Source organism: Erythrolamprus reginae, chromosome 2 (assembly GCF_031021105.1).
Source record: "Erythrolamprus reginae isolate rEryReg1 chromosome 2, rEryReg1.hap1, whole genome shotgun sequence".
In the NCBI taxonomy this organism is placed as follows: Eukaryota; Metazoa; Chordata; class Lepidosauria; order Squamata; family Dipsadidae; genus Erythrolamprus; species Erythrolamprus reginae.
Window position 1 is genome coordinate 16136389 of NC_091951.1, and position 25560 is coordinate 16161948.

Sequence of the window (25560 nt, forward strand, 5' to 3'; positions counted from 1 at the left end):
GCCCCCCTCACCACAGCTGACATATGGTATTCTAAGGTCATCTGTGGAGCCTGTTTTTGGTTTGTTAGGCATAGGCTACCATGGTTAGGGCCCTCTTTTAACACAGGGCCAGAGAAGCTTAACTAAAATATTGTTTTGGGGTCACCAGCCTGGCCCATAAACTCTGCCTCTGCTGGGCACTTTTGCCCAGTTGCAGAGGATGCTCCTCCTTGTCTAAAAGCACGGTCACCATGCTGTTCATGGTTACTGCGGCACCCACTGAGAACAAAAAGCCATGCAATGTGCAACTGGGAAAACACTCCCCATCTAGGGGAATCAATCGAGAGGGACCACGCATGTTCCCAGGGGTCATATGTGCCCCCTGGCATCTCTCCATACCCCCCAGGGGGCGCACCCATTACTTCATCAGAGACAAGCAAAACAATAGTATATCAAGTTGGGGACATTTTTCTTCCTGAAAGGACTATAGTTACAGAACAGGTTGGGAAATTTTATCAGCAGTCACCCTGAGACAACCCCCCCCCCCCCGAAAGAAAAAACAACCCGGATCTAGCTGCAGCTTCCTGAGGGCCTGTAAACAAACCATGGATGGCAACAGGCCTTCTTTTTCTTCCTTGGGCTCTTCCCTGGGTCAAAGCCACAAATCCAGGTGGGCATATTTCTGACCCAGAAGGGGCTTCCTCCCTCTAGTGACAACCAGACCAATAAGAAATGGCAGATAATATCATGGACAAAATCAGCCTTGCTCTGCAGCCTTCCATCCTTCCGAGGTGGGCAAAATGAGAACCCGTATTGTGGGGGCAAAATGCTGGCTCTGTTAAAAAGTGCTATTGCTAACATGTTGTAAGCCGCCCTGAGTCTAAAGAGAAGGGCAGCATAAAAATCGAATAAATAAATAAATAAAAATTGGTATTCAGAAGCAATGGTTAAAACCCAGAGCCCTGAGGATCTTGTAGGCTGGCAATGAGAATAGCAACCACTTATGGTGGACTTGCCCAGTTGCTAATAATTTTTGGCGCAAAATCAAAAGCTATCAAGAGCAAACCTGAGCTTTTCCTTCTTGGTATTGGAAGGCAGAAATTTTAAAATGAAGACAAATACTTAATCCTCCATATTATAATGGCAGCAAGATTGCTATGTGCCCAAAATTGGAAAACAGGAACAGCCCCCACAACTTTAAGCTTCATAATTAAGGTTCTTGATTGTGCAGAAATGACCAAAATTACTTTGGAATTACGGGAAAAAGATAAATCCGAATTTTACAAAATATGGGAAAATTGGTACAAATGGCTCAAACAGAAAAAAATACATTAAAAAAACTAAGGAAAAGCAAAACTAGACACTCCTTCCTTTCGTACTGAAATAAAATGAAAATATAGAAACACTGCACCATAAATCGATGGAATATAAAACCCCTAAAAACGAATTTGTACCTTCCTCAGAAATACCCAAAATGAAATACAATATAATATGCAGAGCTAAGGAAAATAAAAATACAATTCCACACACTAGATACAAATACTTAATATTAGGTCGCTTGATAGTGATAGTCAACAATATGGTTGACAAAATATATCTTTTATGTAACAAATAAATATATGTATGTTGTGAAAGCAAATATTAATTGACGATAAGCAAATAACTATCTATGTACATATATTGAACACCCCTGGAACTGAACAGTTTATATGTTCCATAACTTTATAAGCTGATTTGTCTGTCTACTTTCTTTCATTTTTCTTTCTTTTTTTCTTTGTATGTTTTGTTTGTTTAGATTGTTTTTATATGTAGAAACTTAATAAAGATTATTTTTTGAAAAAAAAGAGAATAGTAGCCAAAGATCATACATTGGGACAAATTTCAAGTAGTGGATATGGAATATGGACCCTCCTCTGTTAATACTGTAATTAATGTTCTCCAGATAATAATAAAATCCTTTCTAGATAATGTGAATGGGTTGTGTGAGAGTAAATGATCTAATCTTTTATCTTCTCTGTTAAAACCAAAGACTTCTTTTAACCATTTATTTATTTATTTATTTATTTATTTTATTTATTCTATTTCTATGCCGCCCCTCTCCGTAGACTCGGGGCAGCTAACAACAGTGGTAAAAACAACATGCGACAATCTAATACTAAAACAGCTAAAAACCCTTATTATAAAACCAATCATACATACAAACATACCATGCATAAATTGTAGAAGGCTAGGGGGAAAGAATATCTCATACATACAAACATACCATGCATAAATTGTAGAAGGCTAGGGGGAAAGAATATCTCAGTTCCCCGATGTCTGATGGCAGAGGTGGGTTTTAAAGAGCTTACAAAAGGCAAGGAGGGTGGGGGCTATTCTAATCTGTGGGAGGAGTTGGTTCCAGAGGGCCGGGGCTGCCACAGAGAAGGCTCTTCTCCTGGGTCCCGCCAAACGACATTGTTTAGTTGACAGGACCCGGAGAAGGCCCACTCTGTGTGACCTAACTGGTCACTGGGATTTGTGCAGCAGAAGGCGATCCCGGAGATAATCTGGTCTGGTGCCATGAAGGGCTTTATAGGTCATAACCAACACTTTGAATAGTGACCACAAAACTGATCGGCAACCAATGCAGACTGTAGAGTGTTGGTGTAACATGGGTATATTTAGGGAAGCCCATGATTGCTCTCGCAGCTTCATTCTGTACGATCTGAAGTTTCTGAACACTTTTCAAAGGTAGCCCCATGTAGAGAGCATTACAGTAGTCGAGCCTCGAGGTGATGAGGGCATGAGTGACTGTGAGCAGTGACTCCCGATCCAAATAGGGCCACAACTGGTGCACCAGGCGAACCTGGCAAATGACCTCCTCGCTACAGCTGAAAGATGTTTCTCTAATGTGAGCTTTTATAAATGATAAAAACAGACATTTTACCTTTGCTGACGATTTTTTTGTGTTGACCAGTGTAATAACAAACACCAAAAACTTCTTGAGCTATTATATTCTGGACAAGTTACAGCTTCTCAGTGCTCTTCAAGGGTCATCTCTTCTGTTACAGAAACCCATCTGGAAAGTGACCAAGAGCAAAGCCTTCCAGTCCAGGACTGGGCACAACTGGCCTCGTGGCCATAAATGCCACTTTCTTTTTGACCAGGAGATGAGAGTCCAGTGGTTAGGAAGCCAGACTAGATGATGAATGATCTAGAACAGGGGTGTCAAGCTCATGTTCTCACAGCAGCAGCACATGATGTATCAGCACTTTCCTCTCCTTTGCTAAAACTGGTATGGGTATAGCCAGCGTGTGATGCATCTGGCCTATGGGACACAAGTTTGACAGCCCTGATCTAAAGTATCCCTTCCAACCAGTCAAGGGTTCTTCATGTCGGGTGCTCCCAGTGTCCTCCTGGAAATCTACCTTGTTTAGAAAGGAGGGGGGATGAGTGCTGATATATCATGTGATGCCTCTGTGACAACATCAGTTTGACACCACTGCTCTAGGTCATCTAGTCTGGATTCCTAACTCCTTTCTGAATTTGCACATGTCAGGCCACGGTGATGCATGAGCATCTCCATTCCTGCTACCAGACTATAGTGTGGTCCATACTGGTTACAATCCACTACTGCTTCAAACCCATCCATACTATAATTCTAAGAGATGGGCCAAATTCTTTCAACTCAGTCACCAGCCTCTCTTAATGTATGAAATCATATCTAAGACTTCCTAATTTCCTTGGAATACCACAGAGTTTACAATGATGCTTCTTCTCCTTCACATTATCCAAATCATAATGATTTGCCTGTTCTCTGGTCTCAAGGGACAGTCCCCAGAGATATTTATGGATGTAAACTTCAGCCTAAAAGAAAAAAAAGGAAAAGTAAGAAGTGAATGCTAGATGAGAAATGCCGAATGCCTCAAGGCTTCCTGTTCCAGTGAAAACTAGAGAGAAATGTTAGGGAGCAAGCGAGTTTTACTGCCATGAGTTAGTCTCCTTCCCTCTTGGACAGGATGATTCACAGGATACCGTTTGACTTAGGAAAACTGGGGAAACCCTCCAACCCTTGAAATGATGTTGTTTTCTGCTTCTGATATGGCTTGAAAAAGAAAATCATCTACATGGCAGCAAATTGACTTCAGAAGACCAATGGATCTTCTGTTTCTCCTCCTTCTGCTTCCTCATGCAGCTGATGGGAAACTGACTTTGAAATGCCCTCTGAATCTGAAGAGGAATGAAGCCAATCCATCTAATTATTATAAGCTGGGACATCTTCTTCTGGGTGGGATCATCAGTGTAATGAAATTTTTCTTCCTTCCTTACGATTTCATCAGGAGCCCCACCATAAAGGGTATCAGGCAGGTCACCGCAGATACAATAAAACCACTTTTTGGCTAATCTTTGTTAATTTCCACTTGCCTCCTTCAGACATGGCAGTGACAAAACACAGCTCTTCTTGACATCGGTTTAAGAACCGAAAAGGCGTAACAGCTAGATTGTGTGTGTATGTGTGTGTGTATCACATTTTTTGCTGACAGTAAAAATAGATAGATAGATAGGTAGGTAGGTAGGTAGGTAGGTAGGTAGGTAGGTATTAGACATCTCCACACACCATGTTTTCCTGGTTGATCACTTATGGTGGCAGGATTTGGCTGCATCAGTGCAAAACATCAGCCCTACAGAATCTTCAGATTTCTGAGTTCTGAGCTTTCTTCCAGTAAAATGGGGAACAGACACACCACTATTTTTTACATAATTTGAGTGGAAAGATCTTAATTGAGGTTGCAGAGCAGGTCTACCCTCCCCTTCCCAGCATGTTAATGTTAAGTGTTAGTGTGAGCCCTAAGTTCTATGGGAGATTTGAAAGTGACTTCCCTGACTTCTGGAATGGAGAAGATGGTGCAGGCATGGGATAGCCTCTTGCCAGTATCTGACAGCCGGCCTTGCAGATTTAAATCAAGGGGTGGACATTCCAAGGGAGAAGGAGATGTAATCATTTGGGCACCTTTGGAAGCAGAGGAGTTGTTTCAAAGCTTTGATTTCTTTCCCTGGGAGCATCTCAGCAAAGTCTGGATAACCATGTGTCAAAAAGCTCTTTTTTTTTACCCTACATTGTAAATATATTGAACCATTAGATGTCATCCACCTCCCTTTTTTGTCATGAAGATATCTTACAGATCATATGTGGTTTCTGTGCCAAGACTTGATACAGAAGATAGCAAGCTTAAGGAGGGAGGAAAAAGGATGGATGGATGGATGGATGGATGGATGGAAAAATGGATGGATGGAGAGAGAGAGGGTGGGAGAGAGCACAAGAGATATGGAAGGGGGAGAGAGAGAGTGATGCTTTTGCTATCGTTTCAAGAAAACATTGAAAATGTTCTCAACATGTTGGGCTTGAGTTGAAACCAGGAATCCAATAATTAATCCATCAATCAAAGGAGGATTGGATGGTGTGGAGAGACAAAAACATGCTGGAATGTAATCTAAAGTTGAAAGCATGACTCAGTTCTCAGGCTTTTCATCCTGGGAGGAAGCCAAGAAAGAACCAAGCTGAGTCTCCATCCCCAATGTACCTTTGAATATTGTTACACTTTAAAACAATGTTGTCAAGGTTGCCAAGGTTAAGAAACACTGTTTTGGAATCTGTCATTTTGGTGGACTGCAGTTTGGCCATTCTGCAGGGACTATGGAGCTCAGTCCTTGACTGTTGGGTTTTGAAAGCCTCTGGGTGAACTTCAGGGTTTTGAAGCAATCAGTGGATGTAGGGAGGGTGTCCTGGCAGTGGCTGGAACCCTCTCACACAAAGTGAAGTCATTGACTTAACCCTTCCGGCATGACATACTCAAAAACTACCTATGGTAGATGTCCCTGGCTCTCCATCCTGCCTCCCTTTTTATGAGAGAACACATCCATTTCTGGGTGTCTCTGCTGGATAATTATAGGACATTCTAAGACATTGAATATGCAAAGGTCATAGCAGCTCTTCTGATTTTGCAGAGCTCAATTACAATGGGATTTCCACCCCCTGTTTACAGACACCTCATGTCCTGGACACAAACTGTTTCAACTCCTATCCTCAAAATGATGCTACAAAGCACTGCACACCAGAACAACTACATACAAGAACAGTTTTTTTCCCAAAACATCATCACTCTGCTAAACAAATAATTTCCTCAATGCTGTCAAACTACGTACTAAAACTACTTACTGCTACACAGAGTCCATCAGGAGTTGGATGGCCTATAAATCTAATAAAACTTAAACTATGTCTGCACTACTAATAATCTTGTAATCATTCCCATCATCCATCCCCTCTCACAAATCATTGTAAGACTCTAACTTAGTTGCTTGTATCCTTACAATTATATTGACTGGTTCCTAATATGATTGGATTGATTATTTGTACCCAGACTATCATTAAGTGTTGTACCTTATGATTCTTGATGAACTTATCTTTTCTTTTATGTACATTGAGAGCATATGCACCAAGGTAAAATTCTTGTATGTCCAATCAAACTTGGTCAAGAAAATTCTATTCTATTCTATTCTATTCTATCCTGCCCTACCCTACCCTACCCTACTCTACTCTACTCTACTCTACTCTACTCTACTGTATTCTGTTCTATTCTATTTTTGAGTGATGTGCTAATGCATTTTACTTTCCTGTGGCTTTTACTTCTTTTCCTAACTTCATAGATATTGCTTAGAAAACTCTTTTACAAAGGCTATTGGGTAAATGATGATGGTGGTGATGATGTTAAACTGTATGGTTCATTATTTAATACTACCTATGAAGAATGAAGTTTGACATTTTGGTTCGTAGGGTGAGATCTTTACATATCATAATGATGTGATATGTATATATTTTCAGGAATGGACCTATCTTTTTCTGGAAAATTCTCTCCTTCCTTTTTGCGACCCAGGAGATCAACCAGGATCTCCAGTTGTTACCCAACATCTCCCTGGGCTACAACTTCTATGGCAGCCATTTCAGCAAAATCATGACTTCAGATGCCTTGCTGGATTTGCTTTCTACTGGGGAGGCAAATATTCCAAACTACAGATGTGGAAGACATAACAGACCCTTGATTGTTTTCGATGGGTCCAAAACTGATATCTCCATCCAGATAGCAGATATGCTGAGCATTTATAAAATTCCACAGGTTTGTGTGTGTGTGAGAGTGTGAGTATGTGGTTGTGGGGTCTAAATTTGCTCTGAATCCTCCATGAACTTTAAGGGTCACTTATGATCATGGAAATAATAAGTTTATTGCACTTGGAATCACACAGAGAGCAAAAGGTTTAAACAAACAGATCTAGAACACTATTCCAGTTAGATTCCTCCTGTTTGTGGAAGAAACATCTCATAGTCAAGATTAGATAGAAGGTTGCCTATGAACAGAACAATCATAAGCCCAAAATTTCAAGTCTGGTGGAATAAGGTATTCAGTTGCTAGCAGAGGAGTGGAGGATCTTGTGACATATTTCTGGACTCTCTCAATTTTATTAATGTCCGATGCTAATCTCATAAAAATAATCTTCCCAGAAACTTTGAGGTCCTTCTATCATATAAAAAAAAGCATTTTTACCATAACGTTCTCTTCTTAATATGTTGGCTTGGATTTGACTCAACGTATAACCAAGCTTCCTTTCTTTTTAGGGGGGTATAAAACAGAATCAGTGCCTAAAATAATAATATATGATATTTCTTTGATACGTTATACATTCAGAGAAAAAAGATGCTAATAATCCTTTTAATATATACTTTTTATCCCATTCTTTGCTAAATTAATTGAAATTAACTACACATGAGACATATTTCATCTACAGACAGCAATATTATAAAATCTAATCCCTTATATTCCCTTTTTCTATTTATAATAAAACAAACATCTTAACTCAATATTTAATTTAATCCTTTCATCTCTGCGTTAACTCCTTATCCATTACTGCAACCAATCCTTATTTCATCATCTGTGTCTTCTATTCTTTTTCAGGTCAGTTTTACTTCTGTTTCTCAGGCTTTGAGTGACAAATCTCTCTTCCCTTTTCTCTACCAAGTGGTTCCCAAAGAAGGAGTTCAGTACCCCGCAATTATCAAATTGCTCCACCATTTCGGGTGGACCTTGGTTGGTCTGGTTGCACTGGACTCTGATAGTGGGGAAACATTCATGAAAAGTTTGACCTCTCTACTTGTCAGGAACAGCATTTGTGTTGTTTTATCCCAAAGTATCTCTGTGGATACCCATCATGTAAAGTATGATTGTTTCCCATTCTACCAGTGGACACAAGTCAATGTCTTTGTTTACTCTGTGGAGATTGATTCCTTCATAACAGGAATATTGTTTATGCAGAAAATAACTGAAATCTGCACAAAAGCCACATCTGGAAAAGTCTGGATAACTTCAACTTTATGGGATTTTACTTTGGATTTAGAGTATAACCCATGGATTATTCCCTCCATCTATGGCTACATTTCCTTCTTGATTCAGATGGACAGCAATGCCAGAAATGGGGATTTTCAGTCTACTCACAAGTCTATCATAGGCTTTATGAAGAAAGTATTTCATTGTTCCTATTCCAAGCATGGCTTATCTGTGAAAGGCTGGACAAGATGCCCAGAGAATAGGGATATAGAAGCTTTGCCCCAGGAGCAGATTGAAGGAATCCTGTCTCTGGATAGCTACATCATTCATCATTCTATGTGGAGTGTGGCCAGGGCCTTAAATGATGCATATTCATCTAGATCCAAGAGGAAAATGAAGGATGGTAAAAATTGGCTAGCTATTCAACAGGTGCAGCCGTGGCAGGTATTCCCTCTACATAACCCTTTGATGCCATTCTTCCCTATTTTTCTTAACTTTTCTTAACTGTAAACTTCTCTATGAAGCTGACTAGTTTATTCAGAGATTTAATTTTCCTGACTATCTATAGTCCTGGGGCTAACTAACCAACTAAGCTAATTTGCAGATGACCCCAAGCTGGTGGGAGTAGCCAATACTCCAGAGGACAGGCTCAGGATCCAGATGGATCTTGATAGACTTGTACAATGGACCCAAACAAATAAAATGAAATACAATGCAGAGAAAAGTAAAATCCTACACCTAGATAAGAAAAACCAAAAACATACATATAATCTGGGTGAAACCACATTCAATAGCAATGACTGCAAGAGGGATCTCGGAGTCTTGGTGGACAACCAACTAAATATAAGGCAGCAATATGTAGCAGCAGCCAAAAAGGCCAATACAACCCTAAGTGGGTGAATGTAGTTGCTTGTTTTTTAAATATGTAAGGGTTTTTAGAATATTATTTAAATGAAATTTCTGTGTGTTTTTAGTAATGATACTTTAATACTACATTTCTTTATGATAGTATTTGTTTATGATGAGCCGACCTGAGTCCCATGAGAAGGGCAGCAGAGAAATCTGATAGATAGATAGATAGATAGATAGATAGATAGATAGATAGATAGATGATAGATAGCACAGTCATCCAGATGTCTTTCTTATTGCAATTGTTAAGTAGTGGTGGTGGTGGTGGTACCAGTAGTAGTTATACCATAATATTATTATTTTTATGTTATATAACAAGATCGCATCATTCACCCTGAGCTCTTTTCTCCATTAATTTCCTGAAATTGAAGATATTAATTTCAATTCATCCAAATTTGGAATTAATTCAGTCAATATGTAAACATCTTAAGGACTTTCCCTTTAGTCTTGCAGGCTTCTCCTTTATACGATAAGGTTTCTTTTATTTATTCAGCTTCTCTCACCATGCCATGGAATTTATTAGTATTTGCTGTTTAAACTTTGAGGTATTTACTATGTTCTCCGATTGTACCTAAAATAACATGGTCATCCCCTCCCCCCCCCATATTCATGTTACTCTAATTTTCAACTTCCCTATCGAAGTCATCAAGAAGCAAGGCATTTCCTAGAAGGGCCATGTTTGGTTGAGTTTTCTTCTATCTTCAGGTGATAAAATCTCCCATGATCATGACTCCCTGTCTTTCTAAAAGTTATGCTTCTGGACAGGGTTTCAAAAATTTCAGCAATGGGTTCTTTGCCAGTTGATGGGTGGGCCTGGCCATGGTGGGTGTATTCTAGTCAGCCTCCTGCACCAGGGGGAGTGTATGGGGGTATTTTTGATCTCCCCGGGCTCTGGAGGATTTCCTCAAGCTTAAATTCAGTTACTGTGGATTTACCAACCACGTCTGCTGGAAGTTTGTTCCAAGGATCTACTACTCTTTCAGTAAAATAATATTTTCTCATGTTGCTTTTGATCTTTCCCCCAACTAACTTCAGATTGTGTCCTCTTTTTCTTGTGTTCACTTTCTTATTAAAAACACTTCCCTCCTGGACCTTATTTAACCCTTTAACATATTTAAATGTTTTGATCATGTCCCCCCTTTTCCTTCTGACCTCCAGACTATATAGATTGAGTTCATTAAGTCTTTCCTGATAAGTTTTATGCTTAAGACCTTCCACCATTCTTGTAACCCATCTTTGGACCCGTTCAATTTTGTCAATATCTTTTTGTAGGTGAGGTCTCCAGAACTGAACGCAGTATTCCAAATGTGGTCTCACCAGCACTCTATATAGTGGGATCATAATCTCCCTCTTCCTGCTTGTTATACCTCTAGCTATGCAGCCAAGCATCCTACTTGCTTTCCCTACCACCTGACTGCACTGTTCACCCATTTTAAGATTGTCAGAAATCACTACCCCTAAATCCTTCTGAAGTTTTTGCTAACACAGAACTACCAATAGAATACTCAGATTGAGGATTCCTTTTCCCCAAGTGCATTATTTTACATTTGGAAACATTAAACTGCAGATCTCAAATGTTTATCAGGGTTGTAGTCAATTAAGATACTCATATACTAATTTTAATGAAGTTAGAGAAGGCATAGGACTCATTGCACCTTTAGTCCATATAGAAATAGAAATCCCTGTTAAAAATCAACTTTATGGGAAATCCAGTTGCGGAATAGTAGAACTGTTCAGAACTATACTATATTCGCTTTTCTTCCCTTGTCTTATTTTAGCTTCACCATTTCCTGCAAAACCTTTTCAAGCTTTACAATAACTCCTTGGATGGGTTATATTTGGATGAGAGTGGAGAGCTGGCTGCTGGTCTTGACATCATAAGTTCAGTGCAGTTTTCCAATAAGTCACTTGTCCAGGCAAAATTTGGGAGCCTAGCAAGACAGGGTTTGGGAGAAGCCATGTTTACTGTTGACCAGAATGCAATCGTGTTCTCCAAATATCTCAATCAGGTAAAGAAAATATTTACCAAAACATATGAAGAATCATTGCAGGAATTGGATTTGGTTAGTCTAGTGAAAAGAGGAGATGGGTGACATGATAGCAGTGTTCCAATCTGTGATGGGCTGTCACAAATAAGAGAGGGTCCACCCATTCTCCAAAGCACCCGAGGCCAGGACAAGAAAGAATGGATGAAAATTCATCAAGGAGAGAAGCAACCTGGAATTAAGGAGAAACTTCCTAAAAATGAAACCAATTAACTAGTGGAAGAGTTTGCTTTCAGAAATTGTGGGTGCTCCAACACTGGAGGCTTTAAAGAAGAGACTGGACAGCCATTTCTCTAAAATGTAATAGGGGCTCCTGCTTGAGCATGGAGTTGGACTATAAAACCTATAAGACCTACAAGATCCTTCCAACTTTGCTATTCTTTCATTCTATTCTTTCAATTCCAGAAGAAACCCAGAACTGTTTTTTTTAATATTGGCTCTGATGACAAAATTTTTCAGGACTAATTGTGCTGTGTTGCCTCACCATCTTACACTCCTGTGAATTAAGGAGGTCTCTGTCTGAGCCACTTCCAGATGTTCTCACTGTTGACTTGCAAATGTTTCACACCCTTTTGCCTTAAGAATCATATTGCCCCCCGGAGGCGGAGTAAAGACGCTGAGACATATATTGTCAATTAATAAAGGGTCATTTATTAATTAGCATAAATTTAAATAAATTTAAATATGTAAATTTGAATATTTAATTCAAAACAAACTAAGGACCTGCAGAGCCAAACTAATGGGGCGGAAAGTCCTACCATAAAATTCCTTCACCTGCATCCAAGCCAGGCCCCTTCGTCATGTGGGAGGAGTTCACCCTCCAATCCCCATGGGAAATTGGATCCGGTGATTCCCATGGACATCCTCTCTCCAATCTCCGACGTTGCTCGAACCTCTAGTTCCTGGAGAGAGGCGGTCCATCACCCTTTAAGGATGCCTGAAAGGAGCATGTGCAGTTGCTTCTAATTGCCCATTTCCGCCCCTAACCTGCCACGGAGGGGGGGGTCAGATCTCAATCTTGGCCCCCCCGACCCCCACCCAGCCTCCTAAACTAATTCCTGGAGGCACCTCTGCAGGTCCGACAGGAAAATGGCGTTCCCCTCATCTGAGAGGTGAACGCTGTCGGCCCGGTAGAGCCAGGGGGTTCCAAATTTTATAAAGGGATGCTTTACCACACACCCCCCCAACTCCCTAACCACCTTCCCAATGGCCTGGTTAACCCTCAACCTGGCCTTGTTAATGGCTTTGGGGGAGACAGCATTCCGCCAGACCAGTCTGGGGAGAATCTCAGACCAGACAATACGTGTGCCTGGATATGCAGTAGCGATGGCCTGTAGGTCTTCGCGAGCCTGAATGCTCACCGCCAAACCACTCAAAACACCAAGGTCATTGCCCCTGAGGTGGATCACCAGAAACTCGGGAGCTCTCTCGGATCAACACCGGTCAAAAAACAAAGGGCGGAGCCCCTCCCAACGCAGTCCCCTGCGGCCCATCCAGACGACGTCCATCCTTGCACCCAGGGAAAGCTGCGATCCGACCGGAGACCTTGCAGCAAAACAGCTGGCCCAAAACACGAAACTGTGGCCAAAGAGCCAAACCACGGGCCGGGAACCAGCAACGGCTGGAACAACAAACAAAACAATTAAAACGGCCAATCACCGGGTCCCTATCGGGGAGGCCTAATGTATGAACGGAAGGCCGCGGACCTCCAACGGCTGATTGCCATGATGTGGCGATCCGCGAAACCAGCAGTGGCGGCCGCAGTAGCAGCGCCGATACAAAAGGAATGTGTGCCGAACCTGGAAGGGTCCGCACCAACTTGTTCTAGGGCCCGGGTTGTAACTGCCCAAAATTGGTATTTAGTCAGGGGAGCCCCACTACTGTGACAGAAGAAATAACCCGGGGTTTCCCCTCGACAGGCGCGGAATGCGGCCAAGGCCGCCATCGGGCAGACAGCAGCATCAGTTGTTGGTGCCAAAGTAACCTCCACGCCGCGACCATGTTGGTCCATTTTTGACCGGCACAGGCGGATGGACACCCCAGCAGGTCGAAGCTGCACATTGCTCCACAGGAGCGTGCGCAGACTATTGTCCCTTACCGAACTGGCCAAAACCTCGCTAACCCTAAAGGCCCCAAAAAAGAGTGCGGTCGCTGTCACGTGGAAAAGGCGGGCTTTGTAATGTGAAGAACATAGCCTGACCCACGTGTGGCTTAAGGCCGACAGCTGCGATATGGATAAAGGCTGCCGAGTATCGACCGCCGGGGGCGGGTGTTCCCGTGCCCACCCTTCTAACATCCTCCTGACACGGAAATCAGCACACGTGTTGGTAAACCCTTGAGCCTTGGCGATAAACGCCAGGCCCGCCAGCTTACCCCTAATAGTTTTCACATGCAGACCGCGTTGATGTAACAGCACACAATGCTCCAACAACTGGTCGACCGGTATGGGCCAAACTTGCCTGTAGCCCTTATTAGCCCTGAATTCTGAGAATTCCTTACCTGCCCTGTGGTATGCAGCCCGGGTGCTTGGGGCTATCGACAGCCCAATGGCCCGATCTACCTCCTGCCTCCAAGGTTCTGCAGCCCTGCCAGGCTCCACAAATGTCCTGGCATCTGGTCTGGTGTGTTCCGTGCCCTGGGCGCCAACGCCCGGAACCTGGCCAGCTGTCCACGGGATAAAGCATCAGCTGCACCATTCTCCAATCCCGGCACATGGCGTGCCATAAATAATGCATTCAGAGCCAAAGCTCTACTGAAGAAAGCACGAAACAGGTGCATTACCCCCTCGTTTTTTGAGGACGACGAATTTACCACGTGGACAACCGCCAAGTTGTCACACCAGAAATGAACCACCCGGTTGGCATGCTGACCTCCCCAGAGTTCGACTGCTACCACTAAGGGAAAAAATTCTAAAAATGTGAGATCCCTACAAATACCAGCTGCCGCCCACTTGGCAGGCCACAACGAATGGCACCACCTGCCTCCTAGCATCACTCCGAAGCCAAGGGAACCCGAGGCGTCGGAGTGTAATTGCAAGTCTGCTTGGAGAAACAAATCTTGCCGCCAGAAGGAAATCCCATTAAAGCAGGCCAGGAATGTCGGCCATACCTGCAAGTCTTCTCTGGCCCCCGCCTTGAGCCGCACACGATGGTGGGGTGAGCTCAATCCCTGCATGGAAGAATACAGTCTGCATAAAAACGCCCTACCGGGAGCAATTACCCGACATGCAAAGTTAAGCAGCCCTGTGAGCTCCTAGAGCTGTTTGAGGGTCACCTTCTTGAGGCCAGACACCTCCTCCAGTTTGAGCCAAATCTTCACGAGTTTAGCTCGGGCAGTCTACAAGACTGCGTAGAGGAATCTAGCTCTATGCCTAGGAAGGAAATCCTAGAGGATGGTCCTTCCATCTTCTCTGGCGCTAGGGGGACCCCTAAGTACGAACACAGCCCCTGGAATGCCGCCATTAGGTCTTGGCATTGGGGTGTGCCCACCGGGCCTGCCACCAGGAAGTCATCCAAATATTGGATGACTGACCTGGAGCCTGTTCGTCACCTGAGTGCCCACTCAAGGAAAGTACTGAAACTCTCAAAAAGAGCACATGAAATTGAACATCCCATAGGGAGAGTCCGATCCAGGTAGAAACTTCCCTCAAAGCAGAACCCCAGGAGATCGAAGTCATCGGGATGTATGAGCAAAAGCCTAAATGCCGACTTAATGTCGCTCTTGCCCATAATCTCCCCGACTCCGCACGCCCGGACCATGGCTACCGCCGCGTCAAACGAGGCGTAGTGGACTGAACACAGGTCCTCCGGTATGAAGTTGTTCACCGACTCCCCCCGGGGGAAGGAAAGGTGGTGGATAAGTCTATATTCCCCTTGGGCTTTCTTAGGTACTTCTCCCAGGGGGGATACCTTCAAATTAGGCACGAGGAGGAGGAAAGGGGCCCAGAACCCTCCCCTCATCCACCTCCTTCCTAATCTTAACCCGGACTAACTCCTCATTACCCTGCACTGACCTCAAATTTTTTGCCATAAATGCCCTGCGTGGACCCCGAAAAGGGATCCTGAAACCCTCACAAAAACCCTGCAGGAGCGCATCCGCCTTCTCACGCGGGCGATACCCCTGCAGGAGTTCAGCCAAGCGCTCAAGCTTGACCGGACTGTGTCCCTTGCGTCGCAGGAACGGCTGGCTTATTTTTGTCCCTATAGTTCCTGTTTCTGCCGGGACGTGTGCACGTGTGGGTGGCGTGAGAACCCCCGCACTTACCGCAGATGTGTCGGAACCTGCAGGAGGAGCATGCGCAAGAGCCCTTAGCGCTGTATTCAAAACAAAGCTGGGTGGTTCGAACACCCTGCCCCGCAACATTGCGGGGTGCCGCCGGCTCCTCCTCCATCAGGTGACCACTGTCGGTCTTTTGACCTGTCCTACTCTTCTGGGCCTGAAACCAAAGGTCGGGCACTTCCCGATCCCAGGGCAGGGAAGGGTCATAAGCCACCCTCATCCGGAATGCCTCATCGCAGTTTTGCCAGGCATCCCCCTTGACCTCAAAATATGCCATGGCGATGAGGTCAATGTATTTAAAGAGTGCTGTGGCCCTACCCGGTTCCTTCTGTATTATAACGGTGGCATAGGTCAGGAAGGCGTAGAGCCAAGACCTAAAACATCTCGGCACCTTGACCTTTTTGGCCCAATTGGTCCGGGCCTCTTCGTCCCTCTCCTTCTTGGGAGCCTCCCTGTTTAACAGAGTATAGAGATCGATGTATTCCCCCCTCCAAATCTTATCCCTGATCAAGGGGTGCAAATGGTACCCCAAAGGAGTTGATGGGAGGCCTACCGGCACCGCACCCATGGCCGCCACCATGGGGTCGGTCGAGGTGGCCACACTGGTGCTGGCCAACCCCGCTAAAGAAAAGGTCGTTGCAAGGGAATACAACCCCAGCACAGCCACTGTCCCGCCTGCCCCTGCGGGAGCTCCCTGTGTCCCTACGCTGCCAATCGTGCCTAGCGATGACCTGGTTGACCCTGATGATCCCAGCAGTGGTTGAGGCAACTGTGTAGTGGGAACACCTCCCTGAGTTCCCCCAGTAGTGGGCACCGTGCTCACCAGTAGCGACCCAGCAGGGACCACAGCCGATTGCACGGTCGCACCCCAAACCTGGGAGCAAACCGTAGGCATGCTGGACCCCAAAGGGGGGCCCAGGCTGGCCGGTCCCACCGGGGGGGTTAAGGTGGGTAACCCCTGTAAAGCCAGTGTGGGTGCAATGGAAACAGACTCACCCCTGCCATCCAATGGGGCCCCGAGGGCCCTGGCCGCCGAACTGGAGTCCCGTACGACAGGGTTGCTCTGGTCCGGAGCAGGGTCTTGCACATCCACGGAGACTGGAGGGGCCCCCAATGCCACCAAGGGCCTGGATCCGCTGCGAGCCCCGAAAGCTGCCTCCCAGCGGGCATCCATGCGATCCAAGCGATCTAGTAAGGCAGAAAAAGATTGAGCTGAGATAACAGGCACAGTGCCCGCAGTGGCCCAGTTTTCATGGGGAGGTTGCGCGCGGGGGGCAGGAGCCATCCCCTCCGCTTCCCTCGCTCGCAAAGAAGGGGCCCTTGCCCTCTTAGGGCGTGGACCCGTGGGGGCCTGGGTAGGGGCATGCCTCTTGGGGGCCATGCCAACTGCCCCCAATCAACCTAAGAGTAAACTACCCAAGCAGGCCTAAGACCAGGCCCACACACCCCAGCCACCCGGATGGGAGGTCTTGGGTTCAAAATTCACCAGGGAAACCCTTTAAGGGAAAAAACCCCAATCCTAGCCCCAAAATGGACCACAAACAGGGGGCCCAGGAGAAAAAGAGCCACTAGGTGGTACACCTGAGCTCCCCACCATATGCTAAAGCCCACGGGGCCTCGCACGTCAATCCTGTATCCCCACTAAAGTGACCTATCTCCCCTAACTCGTACCAACCACCCAAAAAACCGCTCGTTGAGAGGGGTGGGGGTGGGGGGGTGGGGGCGAGTGGGAGGGAAGGTAAGCCCTTTAAAGAAAAGAGGCTGCTTCCCAGCAGAGGCCCCTTAATCCCCCCTTAGTACCAAAAGCACCCAATACACTAAACCCAATCGAAAGAGTCAGAGGCAAAACCCCTGACTCCACTGTCTTGCTACCTCGGCGAGGCTTCCCAAGCCCCCTCTTTGAGAGTAGCCCTTCGTCCCTCTGCCTACTCTCCCTTCCCGGTACAAGAAAAAATGAAAGAGCAGAGGCCGGCAAGCCCCTGCTCAACAAGCCTGGACAGGCCCTCGATAGGCCTGTGACGCAATCCAAAAAAGCGATCAGCAGCCGTCTGTCGCTTCGCACGCTGTTCGCTTCAACGGCAGCAATGCACGGGTCCCATCCGGATCGCCCTTAAATAGGGCGATCCGGGACCCTCCCCAGCAAGCGGGCAGCGCGCTCTCATTGGCGCGCTGCCAGAAGCCGAACTTCCGGTTCAAATCGAACCCGGAAGTTCGCAGCTCTGAAAGAGCTGAATCACCGTCCCCCCGCCCCGTAGGCAATTTCGATCGGGCATTTCCCATGCATACAATTCATGTCAGGTGTCCTGCAGATGGTGCTATAACCCATCTCTGTCCAGCAAAGACTGGATCAACTTAAACAAAATCACCATGTGGTTACCACCAGCAGAGGTAACTAGCATATACTACTTATGTCTATGACTACTTACAGTATGTAATGACTACTTCACCTTCAACCGCAGCAACACACAAGCACGTAATAGATTAGATTATATTAGATTTATTGGATCTATATGCCGCCCCTCTCCGCAGACTTGGGGCGGCTCACAACAATGGCAAAAACAGTACATAGTAACAAATCTAATATTTAGCAATCTAATTTACAGATTTAAGTTAAAAAGTCCATATAAGCAACCCCAATATATATAAAAAACAAGCACACAATCAATCATAGACCAAAACTACATGGGCAAGGGGGAGATGTTTCAATTCCCCCATGCCTGACGGCAGAGGTGGGTTTTAAGGAGATTCAAACTAAATTTAAACTGCTCCAAACTAGACTGCAAAAATACGACTTCCGCAATAGAGGGATCAACACCTGGAATTCATTACCTGACTCTGTTGTTTCTACCACAAACCACAAAATTTTTGACCTTAGATTGTCTACATTTGAACTCTCCCCTTTTTTAAGAGGTCATAACCACACCGTTGTGCCTACCATTTGTTTTCTTTTATCATTACTTTCTGTGTTATGTTTATATAAACTACTATCCTACAATTGATTGACAAATAAATTAAATAAATAAATAAAATAAAACATTTACTACACATTATCCTAGATTTTATTTCTATTATTATTTAGTCCCTCCCTGAATCCAAGTGTGTGGAGAGCTGCCATCCAGGATTCATCAAGTTGCCCCGGGAAGGGCAGCCCCCTTGCTGCTACGACTGTGCTCCTTGTGGGGAAGGGACGATCTCCACTCAGGAAGGTACATATGGACTAATTTTACGTGATGCATTCATGAAAGCGATTAAAAAGGGTTAACAGAAGGAGAAAAGGCTAACATTGCAGGAATGGGATTAATCTCTCTTTTCTCATCTCTCTTATTGCAGATGCAAAAATGTGCACCAAATGTCCAGAGAACAAGCATCCAAATGAGAAACGAGACCACTGCATCCCCAAAGTCATAACCTTCCTATCTTACAGAGGTCTTCTAGGGATGATTCTGGCTTTTTTTGCCTTGGTCTTGTCTTTAGGCACTATGTTTGTCTTAGCAATCTTTATAAAATACTTGGAAACTCCGCTAGTCAAGGCCAACAACCGAGACCTCTCTTACATCCTCCTCATCTCCCTGTTGTTCTCCTTCTTGTCCTCCTTCCTCTTCATTGGCCAGCCAAGGAAAGCCACTTGTCTTCTCCGACAAACCATTTTCAGCATCATCTTCTCAATTGCTATCTCCTCAGTCTTGGCCAAGACAATCACAGTAGTGTTAGCTTTTCTGGCCACAAAGCCAGGCAACACCATAAGAACGTTATTGGGAAAGACTCTGGCCAACTCCCTTGTTCTTTCTTGTTCTGGGATCCAAACTCTCATTTGCTCCATCTGGCTAGGAGTCTTTCCCCCATTCCCTGATTCTGACTTCCACTCCCAGCCTGGAGTGATCATCCTGCAATGCAATGAAGGGTCTGTTGGTATATTCTATGGAACCCTAGGCTACATAGGTTTCCTTGCTGGCATCTGCTTCACAGTGGCTTTCCTGGCAAGGAAACTCCCTGGGGCCTTCAATGAAGCCAAACTGATCACTTTCAGCATGCTGGTCTTCTGCAGTGTATGGGTCTCTTTTGTACCCACCTATTTGAGCACCAAGGGAAAATACATGGTGGCTGTTCAGATCTTCTCCATCTTGGCCTCCTGTGCTGGTCTGCTGGTCTGCATCTTCATCCCCAAATGCTACATTATCATTCTGAGACCAGACTTGAATACAAAGGAGCAGCTTACAACCAGATGAAATATAGAAATATGAGATAGAGGAATTTTAATATTTATATGAGGTTTAGTGGATGATGATGAAACTGCAATAAAGGCTGAACCATTCTCTTCCAAAATGATTTTAAAAAATAGACCTAAAATAATATTACGCTGTTATAGTGACTTTTGGTTTTGGTTTACCGTTCCTAAGATTTATGCTTATTTTTTGCTTAATCTTTTCCTTCTTCTTTATTTGAAATTCAACCATCTCTATTCACCTTACAACTTCAAACTAAACTAAAATTGAAACATGCATGATTATATTTAGGCTTTTTTTTCTGATTAGTAAAACTCAATGAATTAAAAAATGAAAAAAAAGGACTCCTTGTATAAGCTTCCTATTCCAATTAATTCAACTAATTAGTATAAAACTCAATAGCATTCAAAATCAATCATTTCCATTCACAACAAAACTCATTACATTTCGTCGGCCAGGGGTTAGAGTCTAATGGCCCCAAGCCTGGCAGCATAAATGAGTCTTTAGACCCTTGCGCAAGGCGAGGTGGGTGGGGGCAGTATGAATTTCTGTGGAGAGCTGATTCCAGAGGACCAGAGCCCCCACAGAGAAGGCTTTCCCTAGGCCACATCAGGCAATATTGACAAGACCTGGTGAAGGCCTCTCTCTGGGACCTGACCAGTCACTGGGACTCATTTGGCAGAAGGTGGTCCTGTAAATAATCTGGTCCAATGCCATGTAGGGCTTTATAGGTCATAACCAACACTTTGAATTGCATTTGGAATCCAATCGGCAGCCAGTGAAGGTTGTGGAGTGCTGGAGAGACATAGGCATAGCTAGGAAGGCCCATGACCTCTCACACAGCTGCAATCTGTACTTTCTGAACGGTCTTCAAAGGTAGCCCCATGTAGAGAGCATTGCAGTAGTCAAACCTCAATGTGATAAGGGCATGAGTAACTGTGAGTAGAGACTCCCTGTACAGATAGGGCTGCAATTGGTGCACCAGGCAAACCTGGGGGAATGCCCCCCTCGCCACAGCTGAAATATGGTATTCTAAGGTCATCTGTGGAGCCTGATTTCGGTTAGTTAGGCATAGGCTACCATGGTTAGGGCCCTCTTTTAACACAGGGCCAGGGCAGCTTAACTAAAATAATGTTTTGGGGTCACCAGCCTGGCCCATAAGATCTGCCTCTGCTGGGCACTTTTGCCCAGTTGCAGAGGATGCTCCTCCTTGTCTAACAGCATGGTCGCCACGCTGTTCATGGTTACTGCGGCACCCAATGAGAACAAAAAGCCATGCAATGTGCAACTGGGAAAACACTCCCCATCTATGGGAATCAATCGAGAGGGACCACACACGTTCCCAGGGGTCACATGTGCCCACTGGCATCTCTCCATACCCCCCAGGGGGGTGCACCCATTACTTCATCAGAGACAAGCAAAACAATAGTTTATCAAGTTGGAGACACTTTTCTTCCTGAAAGGACTATAGGTACAGAACAGCTGTGGAAATTTTATCAGCAGTCACCCTGAGACAACCCCCCCCCCCCAAAAAAACCCCAACCTGGATCTAGATGCAGCCTCCCGAGGGCCTGTAAACAAACCATGGATGGCAACAGCCACCCTTCCTTTTCTTCCCTGGTCTCTTCCCTGGGTCAAAGCCACAAACTCAGGTGGGCACATTTCTGACCCAGAAGGGGCTTCCTCCCTCTAGGGACAACCAGACCAATAAAAAATGGCAGATAATATCATGGATGAAATCAGCCTTGCTCTGCAGCCTTCCATCCTTCCGAGGTGGGTAAAATGAGGACCCGTATTGTGGGGGCAATATGCTGGCTCTGTTAAAAAGTGCTGCTGCCAACATGTTGTAAGCCACCCTGAGTCTAAGGAGAAGGGCGGCATAAAAATCAAATAAATAAATAAATAAAATTTGGTATTCAAAAGCAATGGTTAAAACCCAGAGCCCTGAGGATTTTATAGGCTGGCAGTGAGAATAGTAACCACTTATGGTGGACTTACCCAGTTGCTAATAATTTTTGGCGCAAAATCAAAAGCTATCTAGAGCAAACCTGAGCTTTTCCTTCTTGGTATTGCAAAGCAGAAATTTAAAAATGAAGACAAATACTTAATCCTCCATATTATAATGGCAGCAAGATTGCTATATGCACAAAATTGGAAAACAGGAACAGCCCCCACAATTTTAAGCTTCATAATTAAGGTCCCTGATTGTGCTGAAATGACCAAAATTACTTTGGAATTACGGGAAAAAGATAAATCCAAATTTTACAAAATATGGATAAATTGGTACAAATGGCTCAAACAGAAAAAATACATAGAAAAATACTAAGGAAAAGCAAAACTAGACACTCCTTCCTTTCGTACTGAAATAAAATGAAAATATAGAAACACTGCACCATAAATCGATGTAATATAAAACCCCTAAAAACAAATTTGTACCTTCCTCAGAAATACCCAAAATGAAATACAATATAATATACAGAACTAAGGAAAACAAAAATACAATTCCACACACTAGATACAAATACTTAATATTAGGTCACTTGATAGTGATAGTCAACAATATGGTTGACAAAATATGTCTTATGTAACAGATAAATATATGTATGTAGTGACAGCAAATATTAATTGACGATAGTTGGGCTACAAGAATGGTGGAAGGTCTTAAACATAAAACATATCAGGAAAGACTTAATGAACTTGATCTGTATAGTCTGGAGGACAGAAGGAAAAGGGGAGACATGATCGAAACATTTAAATATGTTAAAGGGTTAAATAAGGTCCAGGAGGGAAGTGTTTTTAATAGGAAAGTGAACACAAGAACAAGGGGACACAATCTGAAGTTAGTTGGGGGAAAGATCAAAAGCAACATGAGAAAATATTATTTTACTGAAAGAGCAGTAGATCCTTGGAACAAACTTCCAGCAGACGTGATAGATAAATCCACAGTAACTGAATTTAAACATGCCTGGGATAAACATATATCCATCCTAAGATAAAATACAGAAAATAGTATAAGGGCAGAGTAGATGGACCATGAGGTCTTTTTCTGCCGTCAGTCTTCTATGTTTCTATGTTTCTATAAGCAAATAACTATCTATGTACATATATCGAACACCCCTGGAACTGAACAGTTTATATGCTGATTTGTCTGTCTACTTTCTTTCATTTTTCTTTCTGTTTTTCTTTGTATGCTTTGTTTGTTTAGATTGTTTTTATATGTAGAAACTTAATAAAGATTATTTTTTTAAAAAAGAGAATAGTAGCCAAAGATCATACATTGGGACAAATTTCAAGTAGTGGACATGGAATATGGACCCTCCTCTGTTAATACTGTAATTAATGTTCTCCAGATAATAATAAAATCCTTTCTAGATAATGTGAATGGGGTGTGTGAGAGTAATTGATCTAATCTTTTATCTTCTCTGTTAAAACCAAAGACTTCTTTTAACCATGGTCACTATAGGTGTCATGACTGGGATGGGATCCACAGTGGGCAATGATGAAAGCTAATATATTCTTTCAAGGAAACATGCTCATTGTTTGGGACTGCTTTTGCATAATAAAAAATAAGGATATTTCCAATGGTGAACAATTCCCATATACAGAATACTATGCTATATGGAATAGAGTCTTTCAATAGTTGGAAGTTAGACTGTGATAGAATCAGGTTAGGTGGAAGTGGAAAGAGATACTATATATGTCACATGTCCAGAAAGTGATGTTGGAAGAAAACAGTTCAACATCGAGAAAATTGAGTGAAATTGAGTGAAATTCAGCAGGTTCTGACAGGTTCTGGAGAACCGGTAGTGGAAATTTTGAGTAGTTCAGAGAACCAGCAAATACCCCCACCCCTGGATGGCCCCAGAGTTTGGTTGGAATGGAGATTTTGAAATATTCTTCCCCCATGAGTGGGGAGGGAATGGGGATTTTGGGGATTTTGCAGTATCCTTCCCCTGACATGCCCACCAAGCCAAGCCCACAGAACTGTTAGTTTAAAAAAATGGATTTTACCACTGATATATGTATTAGAATGAATTCCCCCATCTCCATGCCTCTGCATAGGCCCTGCATTTACGTCACATCCAAAACAGGCTGTGTGGAGATTCCCAGGAGGGGAGGGGCTTGGTGGGCAGGTCAGCCAGGGGTGGGATTTAGCAGTTCACCGAATTGGCCATAATGTTAAAGGCTCTTCCCTTGTGTCCCGCCAAGTGACATTATTTAGTTCACGGGACCTGGAGACGACCCACTCTGTGGAACCTAACTAGTCGCTGGGATTCGTGCAGCAGAAGGCGGTCCCTGAGACAATCTGGTCCGGTTCCATGAAGGGCTTTATAGGTCATAACCAACACTTTGAATTGTGACCGGAAACTGATCGGCAACCAATGCAGACTGCGGAGTGTTGGTGTAACATGGACATATTTGGGAAAGCCCATGATTGCTCTCGCAGCTGCATTCTGCACGATCTGAAGTTTCTATCTGAAGTTAGCTATGGATCTGCCCGAACCCAGATGAACCTGTAATAGCCCACCCCTGGAAAACAGTCAGGATTAGAGTTGTATCATCAATATAGAATTTAACAAAACTCCATAGTTCTGTGTGACTTTCATCAACCATCTCTGTAGACAAGACACCAAGTGAAGGACCACAGAAATCAATTTTCTTGATGTTGAACTGTTTTCTTCCAGCATCACTTTCTGGACATGTTATGACAGGAAGTTAGCAAAAACTTCAGAAGAGAAGGATTTAGGGGTAGTGATTTCTGACAGTCTCAAAATGGGTGAACAGTGTGGTCGGGCGGTAGGAAAGGCAAGTAGGATGCTTGGCTGCATAGCTAGGGGTATAACAAGCAGGAAGAGGGAGATTGTGATCCCCTTATATAGAGCGCTGGTGAGACCGCATTTGGAGTACTGTGTTCAGTTCTGGAGACCTCACCTACAAAAAGATATTGACAAAATTGAACGGGTCCAAAGACGGGCTACAAGAATGGTGGAAGGTCTTAAGTATAAAACGTATCAGGAAAGACTGAATGAACTCAATCTGTATAGTCTGGAAGACAGAAGGAAAAGGGGGGACATGATCGAAACATTTAAATATGTTAAAGGGTTAAATAGGGTTCAGGAGGGAAGTGTTTTTAACAGGAAAGTGAACACAAGAACAAGGGGACACAATCTGAAGTTAGTTGGGGGAAAGATCAAAGGCAACATGAGAAAATATTATTTTACTGAAAGAGTAGTAGATCCTTGGAACAAACTTCCAGCAGACGTGGTTGGGAAATCCACAGTAACTGAATTTAAACATGCCTGGGATAAACATATATCCATCCTAAGATAAAATACAGGAAATAGTAAAAGGGCAGACTAGATGGACCAAGAGGTCTTTTTCTGCCGTCAGTGTTCTATGTTTCTATGTTTCTATGTTTCTATGTTTCTAGGACTACAACATCCTCGGAGGTGTATTTGTGATTTTTTCACTTATTCTCCAGATAACCCTCTGCACTTGGAGTCTTGTAAGATCTTTAGGATCCTCAGAGGAGAAATTATCATTATCACTGTAATGATCAACATCCCAGTCTTTGAGACATCTTCAGCTACATTGACTGCCTTTGATGTTAACATCAGACTAAACCACCAAGAAACCAATCTTACACCAGAAAGAGAATAAATGCCAGAGATCACATTCTATATGACACAAGTTTTGGGACAGAATGTGATTGTGGTCTTAAATGTATGTTTCTCTCCTTTCTATGTGAAGATTGCTTTGAATTATTCTAAT

The 25560-nt window shown here is 43.9% G+C and overlaps 1 protein-coding gene across 1 annotated transcript; it reads left to right on the plus strand.

Annotated features, from left to right (window-relative positions):
- Positions 1-922: 922 nt before the first annotated feature.
- Positions 923-19791, plus strand: LOC139159185 (vomeronasal type-2 receptor 26-like). The gene is made up of 7 exons (XM_070736536.1): positions 923-952; positions 3030-3142; positions 6839-7130; positions 7965-8777; positions 11021-11251; positions 18645-18771; positions 18896-19791. Exons 1-7 carry the CDS (start codon positions 923-925, stop codon positions 19789-19791), a joined length of 2502 nt encoding a protein of 833 aa, XP_070592637.1.
- Positions 19792-25560: the final 5769 nt, after the last annotated feature.

Excerpts from the sequence above, each read along its gene's own strand:
- LOC139159185 (XM_070736536.1), top strand. The coding sequence starts at position 923 with ATGGTTAAAACCCAGAGCCCTGAGGATCTT. Across the intron at positions 7,131-7,964 it reads GCATTTATAAAATTCCACAG|GTCAGTTTTACTTCTGTTTC; the intron begins GTTTGTGTGTGT and ends ATTCTTTTTCAG. Across the intron at positions 8,778-11,020 it reads AACAGGTGCAGCCGTGGCAG|CTTCACCATTTCCTGCAAAA; the intron begins GTATTCCCTCTA and ends GTCTTATTTTAG.